This window comes from Lampetra fluviatilis, chromosome 36, assembly GCF_964198595.1.
Source record: "Lampetra fluviatilis chromosome 36, kcLamFluv1.1, whole genome shotgun sequence".
NCBI classification, from domain to species: Eukaryota; Metazoa; Chordata; class Hyperoartia; order Petromyzontiformes; family Petromyzontidae; genus Lampetra; species Lampetra fluviatilis.
The window spans coordinates 9295440-9318739 of record NC_136310.1 but is presented as its reverse complement, the minus strand read 5'-3'; the positions used below and the strand labels follow the sequence as shown (position 1 = coordinate 9318739).

The 23300-nt window shown below is 49.5% G+C and overlaps 1 protein-coding gene across 2 annotated transcripts in view; it reads right to left on the bottom strand.

Moving 5' to 3' along the window:
- LOC144945098 (uncharacterized) overlaps positions 1 to 20943 on the bottom strand; it is a 28872-nt gene extending 7929 nt beyond the window's left edge. Inside the window, exon 1 of one of the 2 annotated variants that reach the window (XM_078873356.1) lies at positions 20775 to 20943. Coding sequence is in view for 1 of the 2 variants with exons in the window: in XM_078873355.1 (XP_078729481.1) it covers positions 20202 to 20295 (94 nt within the window). In the remaining variant the exon portion in view is untranslated. Of the gene's footprint in view, positions 1 to 20201; positions 20353 to 20774 lie in introns of those variants that run through there. The other variant, XM_078873355.1, reaches the window with a different exon arrangement.
- Between the last annotated feature and the right edge of the window lie 2357 nt (positions 20944 to 23300).

Here is a 23300-nt window from a genome sequence, read left to right as displayed (position 1 = left end):
ATCACTCAGACTAAACTCACTTTATCACTCCGCTCTTTAATTTGCACTGCATGTACCATACAGCACCCACCATTGACCTCTACTTAAAAAACTAGAAGAAATCTATATTGGGTCCTGTTCATCAGTAAAATCCTTATTGGCAAATCTGCGCTGCACTTAGCTATAATTCGTTAATCCCATTGTCAAACTCAAGAAACCTAATATCTAATATGGCTTTTAACTATCCCAAGAACAAGAATTGAAATAGGTGACAAAGCCTTTGCCATTGCAGCGCCAACGATTGGAACAACCTCGTTTCCTGCCTTAACATCTTAAATCTTCTATCAAAAAATTTTCTGAAGCAGAAAATTACTGCTGGACACAGGCATAATTGCGAATGTGATTTGTTCAATTTAATGTGCAATTTTATTGAGGGACTGTGTATTGTCTTGGTGTGGTCTGGGGCTGTTGTTGTCTTGCCCAAGCTTGCATTTGATGTTGAAAAATCGTCAGTAATTGATGCAATTTGTACTTATATATTTGTTTAAGATTTAGTGACTTGCTTAGCTTTCCAATAATTTGCTTCATAGCTCATCGGATTCTTCCAGTCTAAATAAATTGCAGTTATTCTGATTACACAGCAATCAGCTGATAATGTATTTAACAAAACTAACACTACCCAAATAACCAAATTTGCTAAACTACCTAAAAATGAACATTTTATAAACAAAACGGTTATCAACATGACTAACTTTTGATTTAAGGCTTTCGTGACTGCAGGGATTCATATTCTTGGTTCTTTCGGTAAAGTCACGTAGAAGGGAAATAATAAAATAATATAAATAACTTTATATATATTTATATTATTTTATTATTTCCGAAAGAAACATGACTAACGTTGAATTATCCAGCGATATGGTTTCAGTCCTGTCTAAAGGTCTTAACTTTGCTGTTGCCCCACGTACAATCCCTGTCGATGAGATCATTGCTGAAGTAGAATCAGCAGTTAGACACCTCCCCCACAACAGAGGTCGCAAACGTGTTTTGATTCCTTACCCGTACCCAGCCGCACCAGGGTCGCAAACGGGTATCCGTACCCGGCCGTACCCGTACCCTACCCGATACCCGGCCGGGTACGGGTAGGGTAAGGGTATCGGGTACCTGATTGCGACCTCTGGGATGAAGCCATGTTGCAGGCGCGGGTGGGTTGATTCTAGGAACTTGAATTGTGAGAAGAGACAAGACGTTGGGAAATGAGTGACAAACGGTGACTCACCAGTGACTCACGGCCTACCCGTACCCGGCCGCACCAGGGTCACAAACGGGTACCCGTACCCAGCCGGGTACGGGTAGCCGGGTATCGGGTAGGGTACGGATATCGGGTACCCGGTTGCGACCTCTGCCCCACAATCAAGCTGAGATGACTAGGCACGAGGTTGCCAAAATAATTGAGAACAGCAAATTTCCAAAAACAAATATTAACTTCAGTGACGCAAAAGCCTTAGGATAATTGAAAGCAAATAAAGATATCCAAATTCTTGCTGCTGATAAGGGCCGATCGACTGTTGTGATGCCCCGTGAGGGCTATGATAATAAAATCAAAGATTTACTCGATGAGGGTGCCTACCGTTAAATTAAACGAGACCCAACCTGCACCTTGGAACGTAAAACAACGGCAATCATTGCCAAGTCATCAATTCCCAAGGAAGAGCAATACCTGATCAAACCAAGGGCATCAAAGCCACCAAGACTTTATGGGCTACCAAAAATTCCCAAACCTGATGTCCCATCAAGACCCATATTTAGTACAATAGGCTCTGCCACGTACAAATTAGCACAATACGTAACGAAACAAATACAGTCCTACATCGGTAGGAACTCTTAGTTCATCAAAATCTCTGAACATCTCGTAAATAAAATTTAAGATATCAAGCTTAACCGTGATTTCTCTGTTCATGAGGGTTCCAAGCCAACAAGTCAATTAAATTACTCGACACTGGTAACGAACAAAGGTATAGCCAAAGATATCCCAATACTAGCTCCACACTGTCTAAAGCACATCTACTTCTTGTGACAAGGGGACTTCTATGAACAAAAGGAGCAGCAATGGGCTCTCCTCCTTTGTCTCCTGTGATAGCGAATTTGTACATGGAAGATTTGAAACAAAAGCAAAGCTTCAAGCACACTAAAACCATCTGCTTGGTTTAGATATGTGGATGACACATTGAGTGGTCTGGCGACACACAGCAAATATGCACTGAACGCATTTCTAAATAATCTCAACTCACAAAACCCATCCATCCAGTTCACCAAGGAAGTGGAAGCTGACATTCTGCTCGGACGGGGTCGAAATGATAAAATAACACGGTGTTTACCAAAAGAAAACGCATGCAGATGCCTATCTGAATGCAGAGTCACACCATCACCCCCCACAGAAATCTGCTCTTATCAAGACGCTCATTAATCAAGCTAAGAAAATGTCAGATGGTGACAGTCTGAGAAGTGTAATTCAACATGTTAAAGAAGCGCTGCAAATGAACGGTTACAATGATGCACAAAATCAACAATGCCAAAACCAAATCAAATAACACGAGCATCGAAACTTGTAAAAAAACAAGATGTTTGGAAAAACAAAACATCTGAGTCAGATTTGGCACGGTGCATAAAATACAGAAATTAATATCTGGGACATAGGATGGATTACCGAAGCTATCAACAGAAGGTGTGTAAAGGATTAACTGCACGTGTAGAAAATGTTATGTTGGGTAAACAGGACGAATGATCAGCACGAGACTAAAAGAACATTACAAAAATATTAAATTCTCCCAAATGCAACTGTCAGCAGTAGCAGAAAAATGCGTGAAAACAAGGACACTCAATTGATTTTGATGATGTTGAAGTTCTATGCAAAACTGGCTACTACTGACCAAGACTAATTAGAGAATATATCGAAATTGAAATAAAAATAATTTTAACCGTTCAAACAGCTACGAATCATCAAATAACACATTATTTAAATGCATGCCTTTAAAGGGCAGCATCCTTAAATAGGGATTACCGTTGGTACGGCTACTTTAATACACACAATAGACAGGAAGGACAAGATCAGGGCTCGCATAATGCAGTCAGTACGTTGACTCAGTAATCCCCCCCCCCCACTTTGCGCAAGAGCGCAGAAGCGTGGTCACCACATCAACGCCTCTATATAAGGAACAAATCTGGCTGTCGCCTGATGAAGCTAGTTGTAATTACTGGCGAAACGTCGTACTCAGAATGTAAATTTAACACGTAGGCTTTCGCGACCAATATTATTCATAATATAGGTTTTTGGGTCAGATCGCGTTATTTATAAATGTGTCGTAACCCTCCACCACCCGACACGGCCAAACAGTATTAAATGTGTCAAGTTTTTCAAATTGAATTATTTTGTCCTTTGAAAAACGTGACACATATTTTACTGTTTGGCCGTGTCGGGTGGTGGAGGGTTACGACACATTTATAAATAATGCGATCTGACCCAAAAACCTATATTATGAATCAGATTGTAAATGTTGTGGCTTGGCTCTCCAACACACCGGTTAGTGCTGCACTAGCGACGAATGGGCATGTCGCGTTTCCTTTATATTACACGCTTGTTATTAACTCAATCTATCTGTTGTTGTCGTTGTTGTCGTTGTTGTATCCTCAAATCTTGTACCTAAATTTTATCCCACTTCCCAATGTGGTATCGACTGCAAACTTGGTGTACTTATGTCATACTGATGACAATACTATATTCTATCATAAAAAATAAAAAGTATATATTTTTAAACATTCTTTTTTACATGTTATGTTTCGGCTTGGGTCTAATTGTCCACGGTCAACTGACGTTGGCTGTAATTGGCCACGGTCCCTTACGTTATGGCAAGCTTCGGGGCCACTTCCTGGAGTCGTGGAGTTCTGCCATTACTAGCACATTTCATAAAAGCGTGTTTTTTTTTATATTACTTATTTAAATGTAAAAAAGCGATGCACGTGGTAACGCCGACAAGGCATGGAACCCCGGAGGAGGAGGGGGTGCGTTATTTTTTTTATTTCACAATCAGAATATGTATTAACGCTGGAGGAATCCGATGAGCTATGAAGCTCTTTATGTTTACAGGTGTCCAGCAGGGGCGGTTCGACAAGTTACAATGACAAAGCAATATAAAAAGACGAGAGGAGTGCAAAGTGTAGGAAATGTATATAAATCACGACCTGGCCACAAATTACACTGGTCAACAAAAGAAAGAAAAAATTTCTGGCCTGGACTTTTGCAGCTGTTTTAGACTAATTTCAGGGTGCTGATTCCAAATCTGATCTCAGATTTGCTCTATCACATCTCATTTTTATGCTATCGGCATACCCCATTTTCATTGATTTTATCCGAAATTAACTCTGTCACTTATGATTGCAAGTTGTTGCGAGCCAGTGACTGCTTTAGTGTTAAAATATGGTGCTGTATTTTTAGGATAGTGTGTTTATATTATCATTTTATGTAGATGTAGTAACGCTTATGACTCGTTCACACCGGAGTTGGAGGCACACTTGTTTATTTAACACCACACGTTGTGACATACACACTGAGGGGGTATCGGCCCCCTCACCCGTCTATCTGAGGACACACCTCTAGGCTAACCCTAGCCTGCCTCTCAGTCCTCCTCTAATGGGCTAGGGGAGGCTATCTTGGCCCGACACTGGTCAGTCGGGCCCGGTACCCAGAGTCCAGACCAGCACTGGCTCTGGCTCTGGTACCACGCCACTGGCTCGAGCCTGCGCGGTCCTGATAAGGACGGCGTGCCAGGGGGAGACCAGGGCTCTATCTAGGACGTCTTCCTCTTCTCTTCTTAGCTAACACAACACTCCCGAGCCCTTCGATACATTCCCCTTTTATACCCAACCCCTCCCTGAGGGGTGGGGCCCCGGGGGATCATAATGACCGAATCGACCCCCCAGGGTGTCTGGCGCGGACGTCGCAGAGGGCACCTGCTCGTGCACACATGTAGCCCCGCCTACTGTGTTTGTTTACCATAGGCTGCCATGCATAACGGGCTCTCTCTCTAACACCCCTACATCACTCCCCCCCGCATAGCATGCAGCCGTCCCGGCTGCCAACATACAAAAATTTGACAATAAAGGTGCCTTCACCCCCTGACCGCGCGTGTGCCTCACTATTTTTGAACAATAACAGGAACCAGAACAAGAACGCAACAGCAAGATGAGAAAACAACCCGTCGCACCCCCCCCGAATAAATACGAATTCCGTAAAAAAAACAGCCTATATACAATCAGCAGGGAACCCACCACGCACACACAACACACGGTGAAGCCAACATATGTACATCCGAGGAGTGGGGAACACACCACCCACACAACATCCAATGAACACAACAGCTATGTACACATTTTCCGGCCTCACAACAGTTTGCGCATTTTAGCGCGCGTCCTTGCAGCGGGCCCCTCACACGGGGTAACCGCGTGTGGCGGACCATCAGGTGGCAATTTTCCGTCTTGGGGTGAGCATTCATCCGACTCCGCGTGACCCTCGGTATCCGCAGGAGGGGTGATTGGGCGTGAGCCCGTCACTCCTGATGCACCTGAAGGTGGCACAGCCGGCAAGGCATTAGGTGAGAGCGACGGAGACGGACCCAGCGAGTCGGCCGACCCCCCACATGCTTGGCCACGCGCGTGTGAAGTGTGATTGTGTACCGCAGAGAAGGGTTTTAACCTAGAGGGGTGCACGAACCATCGCCGCTTCCCCCACTTGATGCGCACGCACTGCGGTCGTAACACCTCCACCACTTCCACAGGGCCCCGCCACGGCCGCACCAGTTTAGAGGAGGTTGCCAGTGGCACCTGGGGGCAGTGCAGCCATGCCTTGTCCCCCGGCTTCCACTGCAGCATGTGCGCTCGACTCAATCTGAGGCGCTCATTCGCCTTCTGACGGAGGTCAGAGTTTTGCATTGCAGCATCCCGTGCCTCGGTCAATTTGTCCAGATTAAATTTAACGTGGTCAGCCAGATTAGTTTTTCCCTGCGGCACGGGGATCTGCAACTGGGCACGAACAGGCGGGTCTGGTTCTCGGCCGTACATGAGGTAAAAGGGAGAAAACCCCGTAGCTGCATGGGGTGCCATCCGGTACGCCGCCAAGACCCCCTGAATTTGTAGGTCCCAATCCGTTTGCGAGTCCGAAACTTGTTGTGATAACATGGACGTGATGGTGCGATGCAACCGTTCGACCATCCCGTCAGTTTGTGGGTGATATGGGGAGGTCCGAATTTTCTTTGTGCCCAGGAGATCACAGACTTGTCTGAGTAGTTTACCGGAAAAATTTCTGCCCTGGTCGGTCAGCAGCCTCTCCGGAGCACCTTTGTCCAGGACATAACCCTGAACAAAGGCCTCCACGATGGCTGCCGCCGACTGGTTGGCCAGAGGCCAGGCCATAGGCCAGCGTGTAAAATACTCGACACCAGTCAACAAATATCTATTCCCCCTGGGGGTGGCGGGGAATGGTCCCAAAATGTCCAGAGCGACCAGCTCGTTTATCCTGGACACTTTGATCGATTGCAAGGGCGGGTTAGACTCCCGTGCCGGCGGTTTGCGTTGTGCACATCGAGGGCATGATCCCAACAAATCCCCAACATCCCTCGTCATGCCAGGCCAATAAAAATCAAGTTGCAGCAAGGCGAGAGTCTTTTGGGTCCCCAGGTGTAGGAGGCGCTCATGAGCGGCCCATACCACCCTGCCCCGCAACCCAGTAGGGACCACCAGCCGATGTCGACGCGACTTCCCGTCCCAATGCATCAGCAGGCCTTGGCACATTTCCCATGCGTCGGAACCACCTCTTTTTCCCCCCGCCGCACCGCCAACGCGACGTCGCCACCCGAGGAGGGACACATCCTCCATCTGGAGGCGCCCCCAGTCAATGACGGGCAACCCCAACAGGGAATCTTTGCCCTGTTGTTCGATCGAATTAGTAACTACTGTATCGTCGTCGTTGGCGGCCGCCAAGACAGGAACCGATGTGTCCCCTGGAGGTCTGCAACGTCCAGACCCCAGGAGGCATGCACACTCGGAGGTGGTTGGCAAGCGCGACAGAGCGTCCGCGTTGGTGTGGCGAACGCCCTTACGGTATGTGGTTTGGAAATCGTAGTCCTGGAGGACCTCCAACCATCGGGACAATTGTCCCGATGGCTGTTGAACCCTCAGGGCGTACTGCAGTGCCGCATGATCTGTGCGGACGGTGAAATGCCGACCGTACAGATATGGGCGATACTGTTGGATGAAATGGACAATTGCCAACAGTTCCCTACGGGTGACACAATATCGTTGCTCCGCTGGAGACAACACCCGACTGCCGTACGCAACCACACGTTCCACGCCGTCAACCACCTGGGAGAGCACGCCCCCAATACCCGTGTTGCTCGCATCGGTGTCGAGCAAGAATGGTTTTGAAAAATCAGGGTAAATCAGGGGAGGAGCGTTTACCAAAGCGTCCCGAAGGGAGCAAAAAGCAGCTTCCTCCTCCCGACCCCAGCAGAACCGAACCCCTTTTGATGTTAAAGCGTGTAGGGGTTTTGCTATAGTCGCAAAATTAGCGACGAAGCGTCTATAATACGACGCAAACCCAATAAAACTCCTAACCTCTCCCACTGAGGTGGGAGTCGGCCAGGAGCTTACACACTGCGTTTTGGCGGGATCGGTAGAAATACCTGAGCGTCCCACGATGTGCCCCAAATAACGCACCGACTCGCGTAACAAATGGCATTTTTGGGGCTTAAATTTCAAATTAGCAGCCCGCATCTTTAGGAAAACCGCCCGCAACCTCTGGAGATGTTCATCAAAAGTTTTGCCAAAGACAATAACGTCATCCAAATAAATCAGGCACGACTCCCATTGCAATCCAGCCAAAACCAATTCCATCAACCGCTGGAAAGTTGCCGGCGCTGAGTGTAAGCCCATCGGCAACCGGTTGAATTGAAACAGGCCGTGCGGAGTACGGAAAGCAGTTTTAGGCTTTGAATCATCGTCCAGAGGAAGCTGCCAGAATCCCGAAAGTAAGTCCAATGTGGAGAAGAATCGCGCTCCCGCCAAGGCGTCAAGCGATTCGTCCATCCGTGGGAGCGGGTATGCGTCGGCAACCGTAATTTTGTTAAGGCGCCGAAAGTCAACGCAAAACCGCAACGAACCGTCCTGCTTCTTAACCAGGACGATCGGCGCTCCCCAAGGGCTGTTGGAGGGAGAAATGATGTCGGCGGCTAGCATGTCATCAACAGCCGATTTGACATGGTCCTTTTCGGCGGGACTCAACCGAAAAGGATTCTGGCGTATTGGCGCGCTGTCACCCGTATCAATATGGTGACGCAGCAGATTAGTGCAGCCCAAATCGTATTTATCTCGACTGAAAACGTCGGAAAATTCCCTTAGTAGTGTCTTAAGACGTTGACGCTCTAAATTTGACAGGTCCGTCGATCCCGCACAAAGCGCCTCGAGCCACCCTTCATCGCTGTCCGAATGTGGTCGCGGTGCAGGGACAGCGCCGACATGACTCGCGACGGGTTCCTCACAGGGCACCGGCGTTGCGTGAGCAAGCACGGTCCCCTGTGGGACCACCACCGTCTGCGAGCCCACATTGAGGACCGCGATGAAGGGTTCTCCTTCCCCTCTCACTATGGTCTGGGCCGGGAGTAAATCAGGTCCACTGACCCCGGCCCTAGACGGTCCCAACAGAACCCCTTGAGCCCCAATGCCCTTAGCGAAGGGCCGCCGAAGTTTCAAAGGAATCAACATTTGCGCCCCCGGAGGAACGCGCACCGTTCTATCTACGAACGCCGGCACCGTCGCGAACGCCGTCCGGCTCGTAGCGGGGGATGGCAGAAACGCCATGCGTCGGCCCGATGGGAGCTCAATGCATCCCTGGTCGATTAATATCCTAATCGGCATTTTGGCCAGGAAGTCCGTCCCCAGCAGGCACGGAACCGCCAGCGAGGAGGAAACAAAAATCGGCCCAGACAATTTAATATCCCCGACACAAATTTGGGCACGAATTTGTCCGATGATGCCAAGTGAACCCCCGTTAGCAGCAAAGAATGGCACGTTAACAGGCATCAAAGGACGGCTTTGGGCAGGGAGAATGTTATAAATCAACTCCGAAATAATGGTCGCCGATGCTCCTGTATCGACCAGGATGCGCACCTCGACCCCATCGATGTGGCCCACAACGGCCGACGACCCTGACGACGCGGCTACAACCCGATGGGCCAACACGGACCACTGGCTGGGTTCAATCTGAGTACCCAGAGCGGTGCGTGTTGGTGCCATGGTACGCGATATTGGCCCCCCCTTCGCTGCGGTGTTTGAGTGTGTGACGGGCGTGTGCGTGGGCCAAGCATGAGGGGTGCCGCGACTCGCCGGATTATGATGGTGGAGCTTGTGACGAGGGCCGGCGTCCCGTTGAGGTGTCGTCCTGCGCTGCCCAGGAGAGCGGCACCCCGAGGCGACGTGGCCCCGGAAGCCGCAGTTGTAACAGCGTGGAAGCGCTGGTGACGACGATGGATGTTGTAGACGGCTTGAACCGGCCCGGTCCTCCCGTACTCCCGCTCCATGCTGCCGTTGATGGTCGATGGCGCAAACCTCTTCCGCCGGGAGGGTGGCTGCAGCGACGGCACGCCCGCTCGCCGCCTTGCTGGCCTTCCGTCGTTGAGAGGACAGGTTTGCGTGGAGAAGACGGGCCGCTTGGAGGGAGCACATCTCTGCATCGTCCTGTGCGACAATGACGATGTCTAAGTCGTCCGCCAGCAAAAGTATCTTCTCTGTCACCATGGCGTCGACACCCTCGTCATCCATTCGTGGAAAGGCCTCCTTCGCCAGTGCCAGGAGGCTTGTGCGGTACGCCAGGGGCGACTCCTTCGTCCCCCGCTGGCGATCGTAAAAGAGTTGGCGACAGTCCGATGGTGGACCATATACCGCCGACAGCACCTGCATCGCCTTCCGCAGCGTGGAGCGCCTCTCCTTCGAAGCCGATGTTAGAGTGGCGAGGGCGTCGCTGTCGAGAAGTGCTGGCAGCGCGCGGAGAGCCTCGGCGTCTGTCCACTGTGCCATCTCCTGGTGAGCGAGGAAGCGCCGCTGGAAGCCGCCCCAGTCACCATCCTCGCCCACAAATTCCTTGAGTGGAGGTAGCCGCTGATGTAAGGCAGCGGCTGCAGAGGAAGAACGCACTCCCTCGTCCGCCTCACTCAAGTCAGCGTCGGCACGAACCAGCGATGGCATCGCCGGTCGCACCCGTGGTGACGTTCCGCCCGTTGGTGGTGACGCGGCAGGTACTGTACTCCCGCCGTTGGACGCGATGCTTAGAGCGGCCACGCCCTCAACAGCAGCTGCGGCGATGGCGGGAGTTTCAAAATGTTGCTCCGTGGAAATGGCGGGAAGGCGCTGTGATCGTCGGCTGCCGTTGCCCCGTGGCGGTCCCGCAGCCCCCAGCTGCGTGATGGTGTCGAGCATGGCGGCTGCGGCGTACAGCAGCTCGGTCAGCTTCGCGTGCGCCTCCCTCAGCCCCTCCATCGACGGCTCCCCTTCCTCCAGCTGCTGTGGCGTGGATGCGCCCAGCCCCGGCTGGTCGATGGCATCTTCAGCCGTCTCGGGCCCTCCGACTGCAGTGGTGTCTTCTGCCTCTGGTACCCCGACTCGAGTCGTCCGGCGTGTATCCATGTTCGTACTTTGTTTCACTTCTGACGCCAGATGTAGTAACGCTTATGACTCGTTCACACCGGAGTTGGAGGCACACTTGTTTATTTAACACCACACGTTGTGACATACACACTGAGGGGGTATCGGCCCCCTCACCCGTCTATCTGAGGACACACCTCTAGGCTAACCCTAGCCTGCCTCTCAGTCCTCCTCTAATGGGCTAGGGGAGGCTATCTTGGCCCGACACTGGTCAGTCGGGCCCGGTACCCAGAGTCCAGACCAGCACTGGCTCTGGCTCTGGTACCACGCCACTGGCTCGAGCCTGCGCGGTCCTGATAAGGACGGCGTGCCAGGGGGAGACCAGGGCTCTATCTAGGACGTCTTCCTCTTCTCTTCTTAGCTAACACAACACTCCCGAGCCCTTCGATACATTCCCCTTTTATACCCAACACCTCCCTGAGGGGTGGGGCCCCGGGGGATCATAATGACCGAATCGACCCCCCAGGGTGTCTGGCGCGGACGTCGCAGAGGGCACCTGCTCGTGCACACATGTAGCCCCGCCTACTGTGTTTGTTTACCATAGGCTGCCATGCATAACGGGCTCTCTCTCTAACACCCCTACATAGATATCCACATTTACTTAATATTTTTCTTCTGCAGTTTTTATTGAAAATGCAATATTTGATATCTCAAAAACCTGATGTGATAGACAAAAACTGATGCCAGATTTGGAATCAGCACCCCAAAATTACCTTAAAACCGTTGGAATACCTTATGCCAGAAAAAGTGTGTTGACCAGTGTTATAAATCAACGAAGTGGCTTCTCATATGGAAAATAATCTAAACGTTTCTTTCCTTTTTTTCTTCTTGGTTATTTCGGTAAAGTCACGTAGAAGGGAAATAATAAAATAATAAATATAAAACATAATCAAATAATTATCATGACGTTTCGGCCACAATGCAAGCAGCCGTCCTCAGGTGAATAACAGGTCTGTCGGAAAGGCAGCGTCTGAAATTCCTGGTGTCATTACGCAATGTTTCACTACACACAGATACAGTAATTCCTTTGTTCCCCATGTGGAGTTAGGGTTGCCACGTGACTGGGTTTGACCTGGACAGTCGATGGCCGGGTGGCATGTATTGAATTGTACCGAGCTCTGGTACCGGTGTTACGTTGAACTTCATAGCAGTGGTTTACTGCACGGGTTTGATAACAGACCTGGTGCTGATTCCATCGACCGTGGAAGTGCATTGTCCAGGGTGGTCCAGATATCGTGGCTCTCATTTTCTTTTCTAAAACGTTACATTTTTGCATACAAATTGGTGCGAAAATTTAAATTAATAAGCAAAAGGGGAAAAAAATGTTCGAGGTTAATTTATTTGGGGGAGGGGTGTCACGATACATCTAGACCACCCTGTAAATTGCATATTATCGTGAGTACGGCTAAATGGATCAAACGTTGGGTTTGTTCGAACAGAAGCCGAACTTATTAGAGACAGTACATAAACCTACTCTCGGAGGAATGTATCCCCCCCTCCCCCCGAAACACAGGTTCGATTTTCCTTAATAACAAAATAAATGATGAACTACTATTTTCATCATAGATCATCTTGACAAGTGACGTTGCCACAACCATGGTACAAAACAAAACAGATCTTCAGTGTTGACCAAATGTCACGTCTGGGCAACGATATGCGTGGCACAGTGTAGATTCCACTCCGCGCGAGCGACAATTGAATGATTTGAGGCGTTCAGGACTTTGGAGTTTCCCTACCGCAGACTCACGTGACCCCAGAACCCTTTGCAAGGCGCCCGTGGCAGAACAAAAAAGGTAAACCGGCGAGTTTTGCCAGTTCGTGTCGCCTCGGAGGAGGGGAGGGGCAAGGGGAGGGGGTAAAGGGGACGAGGAAGGAAACAAGGGGAGGAGGTGGGGGGTGGAAAATAGGGGGCACGAGAGGGGGTGGGGACGAGGGGGGGAGGGGGGAAACGAGGGGAGGGGAAAAACGAGGGGAGAAGACGAAGGGAGAGGGGGGGGACGCGGGGAGGGGGTGAAGGGAACGAGGGGAGGAGGGGGAGACGAAGGGAGAGGGGGGGGACGCGGGGAGGGGGTGAAGGGAACGAGGGGAGGAGGGGGAGACGAAGGGAGAGGGGGGGACGCGGGGAGGGGGTGAAGGGAACGAGGGGAGGAGGGGGAGACGAAGGGAGAGGGGGGGACGCGGGGAGGGGGTGAAGGGGACGAGGGGAGGAGGGAAACGAGAGGAGGGTGGGGACGAAGGGAGGGAGGGCGAGGGGAGGGTTGGGGGTGGAGAGGGGGGGTATCATCCTGTGGGCAGCTCGTTTGGCTTGCTGGGTGTGACAGTCCTACACTCCCCCACCCAGCGTCTTCACTCCCAGATAAATCCCACTTAAAAGCGATCATATTATATTTAGAAATGAATTAGAATGTCGCGTGACAATTACGAGTGTATTTGGGGATAATACCGTGGTATCGTGGCCAAACAACCCCGCATGACAGCCACAGCGTGGCCTTCATGCAGCTAGCAGTGGAGTGACCAATGGCTGAATTATACTCTCACTAATATCACTTTAATATTACTCGCGGTATGAAGCGTTAACTACGTCACATGAAAAAAGATTGTGGTGCTTCAACCCACGATTCTCAATTAAGTAGAGTGACGATGCTACTGTAAGCGCCGCCCCTTTTAGCATGATCTCTTCCAAAGTATCGTCGTCCTCGGCCATGATGTATCCATTCTAGATTTGAAGCTTTCGTGACTTCAAGGATTCATACTCTTAGTTCTTTCGGTAAAGTCTAGTAGGCAAAATTTTTTAATTAAAATTAATAAAAATAAAATAAAAATCACGACGTTTCGGAGGCAACAGCCTGTGACGGTCCCACCTGATGACGGAGACTTGTGTTGCCTCCGAAACGTCGTGATTTTTATTTACTTTTCATTAATTTTAATTTAATTTGTTTTACCTACGTGACTTTACCGAAAGAACTAAGAGTATGATGTATCCACTGCTGGATGAAGCCCTCACCATCTCTCTCTCCCTGTGGTCACGTGGATTTTTCTCCGGGTCCTCCGGTGTTTTCCTCCACATTTTTGAGTATTTGGCTGATATAAAATGCCACGTGATAAGTCACATTGTTGAGCAATCATTTGTGGCCAGGTAGCTTGTGAAATAAATACAAATAGAACCGTCGCCATCTCTCGCTGTCTCGCAATGCGGCCATCTAGCGAGGCTCCTGTGCGCGGGAATGATCTCTGACGAACCCGTGGTTTCACGTTCCCTTCTTCGGCTGTCACTCCCGTCACGAGTCGTATTCACCGACCATCATCCATCCCTTCTGACGATACGCCTTGCCCATGCCTACTTAATTCCTTTCGACGGTCAAAACGATGCCTCTTTAAGGCTTTTGCGTATGTCCCCCAACCCACGTGTCCCCCTCCCTTTCTCTCGGTGCATTTACAATCGTGCACCCCCTTTCTGCATGCCTCTGGTATGTGTACCGTACACTGCTCAGAGGTGCCGCGTTGGCGAGATGTTATCATTGTCAGCGTCCGTGTATCTATGACGAATACTGCCACAGCGGGGGGCGTTAAAATTTAGCAATAACCCCCGGGGCATCGACAACCGATTCCCGATAACGCCTTTTTAGGGCGACGGTGATCTCTCGCGCAGTCTCACACTCACTCACTCGTCCGAGAGTCCTCGCCGCCGCTGCCACCTCTGTGTGCAGTGGCAGCGTGCAGTGGTGACGTTTGTGTGGATTGCAGGGCAGGGCTCAAGCTGAAACCCCCCCGGGGGCTCTGTCTCCGTGTAACGAATCGACTGTTGCTGGCCCTCTAGGGGTTTGCTGTGGTTTAAGTTTGTCAGGCTGGTGGCGTGGGGGCGGTTGTGTGTGTGCCGGTGATGGGTTGTTGTTGTGGTGGTGGCGGCGGTGGTTAGGGGGGAACGCGTGGCCAGAGGCTGTTAGGGAGTTAGGAGGGTTGCCACCTCTTGAGACAAAACATCCGGGACTCATCGCGGGAACGAGAAGAAAACTGTACTATCTCGCGATGTCGTGAGAGGGGAGAACTACGTGGAGAGACAGAGACAGGCGTTGTCTTTGAGCGGGAAATTTTCTGACGAAAACCCACGACTTTTAATGCCCTGGGACGACGTTCAGCTTTATAAGGAGCTGTCTAAAAAAACCGAGGACGATCCTGGGAAAGCCAAAATACAATAATGAAAGTCATCGTCGTGAATAACAAAGTAAATCAACGGATGTATCTTGGCCACGCGGCTTGCTGAGAGTCCATCATTTCAGCAGCATTGGGTTCAGCAAATCGGGAAAGCTAGGACGGGGTTGGGACACACGTCAGCCCCCGCAACCCCCGTAGCGGTGAAGAAATGAGATATCGTGCCGTGTGATGCGAGTCTTGGATCGTGACTCATGCACGCAACACGCAGAGGAGAGAGCGAGAGGGAACACGGCTCTGTGGCACGAGGCCACCGGAATCGTCATCCCGTGGAGCTCGAACAGAAGAAGAAAAACAGAAATCATAATTACTCTTTGGTTCTTACGGTAAAGTTACGTAGGTAGAAAAAATAAAATAAAAAATACCTACCGACGTGACTTTACCAAAAGAACCAAAGAGTATGGATTCCTGCAGTCACGAAAGCTTCAAATCAAGATTACTGTAAATCATTATTAGCTCCACATCAAACATTCTCGTGACATCTGCCAACAACAAATATATATTGTTAATTGGCTCGAGAATAATTTGTCACAAGAAGTAATATTTATGATTTCCTGTTGCAATGCACTTTGGTGATTTGTTATACTCGTCACGTACTTGCATCCACGTTAGTTCACGCGATTGTTTTTGTATTTTGCCGTAGTTATCGTGACGCATAAATGATAATCAAGGGTTTGAAATGATAAAAAAAAATGTCGACAGAGCGGTTTGTCTACATTGCTTAGCGATGCTGCCCTTTGAACCCGACCACCCGAGTTCGATTCTCGGCCATGGCTGACATCGGTCCTGCCGTCCGCCACTCCCCATTCAACAACACGTACTGACCAATGCGGAAGTATGGTCAAACAAACCCCCCATGATCGACATGGCATGGGGAGGGAGGCCTTCATCCACTGGTAGAGAATGTCTGGAATGTATACATTTGTATATATAAAAGTAATTTTGCATCACTTACATGATGAAAATGGCTTTTGAACTATTGTCAGTATAACCATCGTAACTTTCGTATGATTGAATTGTCACCAGGCAGCTCTCATCTGCATTGATGCTCTTGAGACGGGAGTGGAAATTCCACATGTCTGTGGTAGGAATCATCATAATCCATGATAAAACTTATGCAAACTTTTTTCCATATACTGTTAATCAGGAGATACCGAAAAACGAAGCTAAACATTTTTTAAAATTTTAGCAGGTAAGGCCCACTGAGCTATATAGCTCTTTTCAGAAACGACCTGGCCACAAATGACAGCTCAACGAAGTGGCTTGTCATCGCGTGGACATTTATAGCAGCCGCCTAATACTCCAAACAGGGGGAAGGCAACCAAAATAACAAGAGCCTTTTTGTTCGAATTCTGTATAAACTCAATATTTTAAATGCACGCGAATACAAGACGGTGGTCCTTATTAAAAACGTGTCACGAAGCAGTCCTTAGAGTGCCGCATGCGGCTTTGGAGCCACAGGTTACCGATCCCCTGTTCCACGCGTGGCGTTCATTCTAAACGTGGAGGCAAAAACTGGAGGACCCGGAGAAAAATCCACGCAACCACAGAGAGACACATGCAAACTCCAAATATGCAGGCGTCAGCGTCGGGATTGAACCCACGACCTCTTGTATTCCAGCCGAGGTGGTTAACATCTCACCACTGTGGCGGATATCTGGATACCAAGCCCAGATGGATGATGTTGTTGATGATTGGTTGAGTTGACAAATAGATGATAGAATAAGATGATCTGGCTTAAACATAGCCCTCTAATATGATGATTAATAAATCAGAATGAAAAATAATAATTGTCAATCAACTGCCGGACGAAGACCTCCGCATGCCTCTCGGCCCATGACCTCCTGTATACCAGGTGAGGTAGTTACCTTCTTAGGTTTTTTCGGTAAAGTCACGTAGAAAGTAAAATAAAATAAAAACAAAAATCACGACGTTTCGGAGGCAACACAAGTCTCCGTCATCAGGTGGGACCGTCACAGCCAGATTAGCTGTATCAAGTGAGGCAATGATTCACGATGTAATCCCTTAAAAGCGAGTTGAGGGGGGAGGGAGAGGGAGGGGGGAGCTCATCAGACTATGGTAGCCAATGAAAGGAACGTGTCGGGAGGGAGGGGGGGCGAGGCCAAAAGGGTGGGCGATGGACGTGGAAGCGCTTGTGCCCAAGCGGCCAATTACTGCACACGCCAACACAATGGAGCGATTGTGCGCAAGCGGCCAGCCACTGCACCCGCCAACACAATGGGCAGAGAGGAGGAGGGGGAGGTCTAATACACATGATAGACAAAAGAACGAAAATGATGATGGGTACAAACTTAGGGGGAGCTCATCAGACTATGGTAGCCAATGAATGGAACGTATCGGGAGGGAGGGGGGGGGCGGGGGCGAGGCCAAAAGGGTGGGCGACGGACGTGGAAGCGCTTGTGCACAAGCGGCCAATTACTGCACACGCCAACACAATGGAGAGAGAGGGGGAGTGGGGGGTCTGATACACATGATAGACAAAAGAACGAAAATGCCCATGTTTATACCAATGCTGGCTGAACAATGAAGAGAGTACTGTTAAAATAACTGGGGATGTTAACACTCGGTAAAGTACAGTAAAATAGTGCCTGTCAGATAAGATGGTCCAAAAAATTTGTGATTAAGTCTTTTTTGCGTGGTTGATAACATCTTTCCAATGATTACTAAGTAGGTAGTTACCATCTCGCCACCGCGGCGCCCGTCCACAGGTGCTGACTTTGTCGATGGGTGAGAACGACCTCCACACCTAGAATCGTGTGGCCTGCCTCGGAATTAATGGAATGATCATAATTTCAACTCTTATTCCCTGCCGCACAGTGTTTGTGCTCTCTCGAACACAGAGAGAGCGAGAAATTGACTCAGAGGTGTGAGGAGGAATCACAAACAGGCGGGAAAGGCAGCAGCCAGACGGTGAGTTGGCACCAACAAAGACCCAAGCTCTGTGGTCCTCGATATATTAAGGTGTTATCAGCCACTTAATGAGTGTACGTGTGGGAGGAAATCGGAGCACCTGGGAGAAAACTCACACGTGCGAGGGGGCAATGCTCTATCCCATGCAGACGGAACAGGTCGAGTCCACGTTCTCCTGCTAAGCCCCGGGGGGGTTATGGGGAAGGGCGTTTCACGACATCTCTGCGTGCGATCCACCAACCTTGGCCGCTACCTCCACCGTGCTGGATTACAGGTGAAAGTGTGGCAGTGTAGCCACCGCCGCCCGGCCTAAGTTAACGAGTTGTTTTGAATGGCAACCGCGTAACCAGGGCAGGCGGGCGGATTCGCGCAGGGGCACGCACGCGAAAACGTTCCAAGAAAGCGGTAAAAAAATTTATGCGGCCGGGCCGTGCTTTTTAAATCCTTTATATTAAGTTCACTTGCTTGCTTGCTTACGACCGTGCAAATCTTTCAGTCGTTTTTTAACCCACTTCCCGTGATCCAATCGAGCTGACATTTTCCACACAGACTCGTTGTGCGTGACAATTAATGTTCGTGAAAATTTTTTTCCAAAATTTTACACTTTTTAGGACAAAAATATTATATTTAATTACCAATTGCTTAATGCTGCCATGCAATCATCTGACCCATAAGTGGCAGCCATCTCAAGCCAGAGGACGAGAGGACTCTAGCCGCCACGCATATAAAGGATTTATAGTGAGAAACTTTGTTTTTACGGGTTATACTTGTTTACTATTATTATACGCTTTTATTTAACTCACTGTGTCTGTTGTAGTATCCACAAAAAATGTTGTAACTCAATTTTTACCCACTTCTGTTATACTGATGACAAGACAATATTCTATTATAAAAAAAATCTAAAACATTCTTTTACACGCTTTTGATAAACTCACCGTTTCGTATCCTCAAATCTTATAACTCAATGTTAACCCACTTCCCAATGTCGTATCGACTGCAAATTTGGTATACGTATGTCATACTGATGACAATACTATAGTCTATCTTTAAAAAGAGAAAAAATTATAAAAAAATGTACATGTCATGTTTCGCCTTGGGTCTAATTGTCTACGCTCAACCAACGTTGGCTGTAAATCACCACAATCCCTTACGTTATGACTCAGAGGTGTTCTGCCATTACTCACTCGTACGGTACATTTCATTAAAGCGTGTTTTTTAAAAAGTATTTTTAAATATTATTATTTCTGAGGTAGTGAAATGTCGAAAGCGATGTTTTTTTTTACTTAAAACTTTCGCGACTGCAGGAATTCATATTATTGGTTCTTTCTCTCCGCCTGATGAAGACCGCTTGTGTTGCGATCGAAACGTCGTGGGTTTTTTGCTTTCATTATTTCCAATTTATTTTTTATTTACTATTTTCATTTTTTTTGCTTTTATTATTTTGAATGTATTACATTTATTTTTTTACATCATTTTTTCCATCTACGTGACTTTACCTAAAGAACCAAGAATATGTTATGTTTACGTGACAACCCTTACTAGTTAGCCTTGTCGGGTGTTGGCGGGTTTTAACGACACGTATTTACGCGTTCTAACCCTAAAAAACCTTTATGGATTCTGATACAATAAACTGGACCTTCCCTGGACATCCTGGGAAGACGAAGAGTTGCTTAAGCTAAACTCTTTAAGAGCCGTGCTCTTCATTGCAAGGCCCGAGGGCCACTGGCAACCTCTTTGTGGGGCCTTTAGTGCGGCCCCAGACAATACACAATGTGAAAAGCAACGCTTGCAGGCGGTGTGGCGGTCCTCAACACAGGCGAAAGTGCCCCTCACCTCTGAAAATTAGTGAAGAACACGAGTCTAGTGCAATATTCCCCCTCGCGTCGGATGGGGGTGGACTCAACCCATCATCCCTTCCTCCAAGGGTCGATAAAACAGACACCTTTTTTGTCGGCCTAAGACGGAACAGGGGTCGTCTAATGGATTATAGTCGACCCACTTCCGGCTTCAGCAATATCGAACTTCCACAACAAAATGACACGGGATCTGCAAACCCAAGCGAGCAGCAAATCGCCCTGGCGCCCGTTGAAAAGCGGCGTCAAGTACGCGGGATTTGAACTTCGGATGTTCAAGGGCTCTGGTCCCGAAGACCGAGAACCGCGATAGTCAAACTCGACATATTTCGCGAGCGGCCTCCGCTGCCCCTCGCTGCGGGGTCACCCCCCCCCCCCACAAACTCGGGGTGCGCCTCAGGCAAGGCAGGCTCCCACCTCGGCCTCGCCCGCGTCTATTTCCTTTCCCCGCGCCCGCCCGCGTCTCCCTCACGTCCTCCCTCGCACCTTTCTGCCGCAGCTCTGGTAGGGAGGCGGCGACGAGGCCGTGCCAAGTCGCGCGGCTCACGCCACACACGCGGTAGGGATGTCCCGTGGACATGGCAAAACAGCGCCGCGGTCGCGGTACGAGGCCATTCGCGGGGAAAAAAATGGCCGCCTCCTGTCATGGGCGGGGCGACAACAAAGGCAAAGCACCCCCGTGTAGCCTCAACAGACTGTTGGGGCAAGTGCTGCTAGCGAGTAGCGCCTATGAAGGTCGGTACGGAACACGAGGGGGTGTGGTGGTTGGTTACACCACGCCCGGCCGCCTTTGTCTCCCCAGTGCTGATGTTCACACACACCGCAAGAGGTCGTCAGTTGAGGCCGAGTCGACCTAGGGGAGGCCCAATACCGGTTTCGGATAATCGTCACCGATGTTATTGGTCGTAAACGGGAAACGAAACTCGGGTCGCCGGGTTCATACAACAGTGCGGTAACCACTGCGCCACCGCTCCCCAAAATAAATGACAAAAAATAAAAACGTCACACACACAAGTGCGCACATCCACGCACAAACATATGACAATAACAAAGAACCACCGTATCGCTGAGGCTGTTAGCGAGCAGCAGCACTTATGAAGGCCGGCACTGTGGCACACGAGAGGGTGGGTGCCCAACACCACTCCCTTTAACAACAGCAACACAGATCCCCCGTATAGCCTTAACAGACTGTTGGGGCAAGTGCTGTTAGCGAGGAGCAGCACCGATGAAGGCCGGGAACTTTGGCAAACGAGGGGGTGGGTGGCCAGCACGACGCCCGGCCGCCTTTAACAGAAACAGCAGCAATAACCGCTGATCGCCACTAGGTGGGAGTGAAGTCAACACACATTCAGAATACAGGGACTTACAAACGAGTTGAAGTTCCTTGAGGTCTGTTCGTAAGTCCAACTTTACTCCCATCGATTCCAAACTAGTTGTACGGCATGTATAATAAGCATGGGGAATTACTTTAAACGATGTGTAATCTCCTGTAGATGTAGAAGCCACTGGTTCTTCATGTTCTGCAGATGGAGATGCCACTGGTTCTTCATGTGCTGCAAATATAGATGGCACTGGTTCTTCATGTTCTGCAGATGTAGATACCACTGATTCTTCATGTTCTGTAGATGCCACTGGTTCTTCACGTTCTGCAGATGTAGATGCCACTGGTTCTTCATGTTCTGCAGATGTAGATACCACTGATTCTTCATGTTCTGTAGATGCCACTGGTTCTTCACGTTCTGCAGATGCCAATGATTCTTCATGTTCTGAAAATGTAGATGCCACTGGTCCTTCACGTTCTGCAAATGTAGATGTCACTGATTCTTCATGTTCTGCAAATGTAGAAGCCACTGGTCGTTCACGTTCTGCAGATGTAGACGCCACTGATTATTCTTGTTCTGCAGATGTAGATGCCACCACCGCCATCTATAGTGCGGCAGTTGAACTTACGACTCTCGGTCCAAACAGGCAACTGGACATATGGACAGGTTTGTTCGTATCTCTGAAAGTTACGTCGAATGTTCGTAAGTAAAGCCCCTATAACTATTTATTTATACTTGAGGAATCCGATTAACCATGACGCTCTTTTTTCACAGATGTCCAATAGGGGCACGAGGGTCAGAACTTTAAAACACAAACTTGTTTTTTTGCCAAGCTAGGTGCATTTTGAGGCCACGTTAAGTATGGGAGGATCTTGTTGCTGGCAGGTCACGGGACAGGCCCAGGTATCATGGGCTGACTAAGATGGCTGACGGATGCACCGGCTGTGCTCCCCTTCTGTCAATTGCCTACGTTTTATCCACCTGGCGCCCCGCTCGTTGTTGTGAGCGTCACTCCTCTGCCCTCTGTTGTGGCTGGAGGGCGACTGCCTCCAACTGCCCAGTAGCGTCCTTCACGAGCCTCCTTCACAGAGGCCGATCTTGACACCGCTGGTAGCAGTCATCGGCAAATCCACTCAGATCAATGATTATCTGATCTCCACGGTGATAAGATATCTCCATTAAGCATAAAAAAGATCCCCGTATAACCTGAACAGACTGTGGGCAAGTGCTGTGAGCAAGCATCAATGAAGGCCAGCACGGCACACGAGGGGATGGGTGGCCAGCACCACGCCCGACCGCCTTTGTCTCCCCAATGGCGATGTGTACACACTGTACCAGGTACTCATTTGAGGTTGAGTCGATCTAAGGGAGGAGGCCCAAGACCGGTTCAGATAATCATCGCCGATGTTGACCGTGAGCGGGAATAAAACTCGGGTCGCTGGGTTCATAGGGCAGCGCGCGAACCGCTGCACAACCGAGGATTACCATAATCGTCACCATCGCTTAAACCACGCCAGCAAATTCAAACACGTGAGGTTGATGCAAAAAGAGGAAGTAAAAAAGTAACTTTCTGGTCAGTGTGTGCAGAAGAGAACCGCGTAGCAGAAGAATCAATGGCCGATCAGAATAGAATACCATCTACATCTGCAGAACATGAAGAATCAGTGGCATCTACATCTACAGAACGTGAAGAACCAGTGTCATCTACATCTGCAGAACATGAAGAACCAGTCGCATCTACAGAACATGAAGAACCAGTGCCATCTACATCTGCAGAACATGAAGAACCAGTGGCATCTACATCTGCAGAAAGTTAAGAACCAGTGACATCTACATCTGCAGAACATGAAGAACCAGTGGCTTCTACATCTACAGGAGATTACACATCGTTTAAAGTAATTCCCCATGTTTAGTGTACATGCCGTACAACATGTTTGGAATCGACGGGAGTAAAGTTGGACTTACGAACAGACCTCAAGGAACTTCAACTGGTTTGTAAGTCTAGGGAGTCCCTGTATTCTGAATGTGTTGACTTCACTGCCACCTAGTGGCGAGCAGCGGTTATTGCTGCTGTTTCTGTTAAAGGCGGCCGGGCGTGGTGCTGGCCACCCACCCCCTCGTGTGCTGTTCCGGCTTTCATAGGTGCTCGCAAACAGCACTTGCCTCAATAATCTGTTCAGGCGATGCTGGCAGATCAGTCTTTTATGATGGCGTGGGGGGTGGGGCAGCCGTTGACGCCCTGCGCTACGAACCCGGCGTCCCG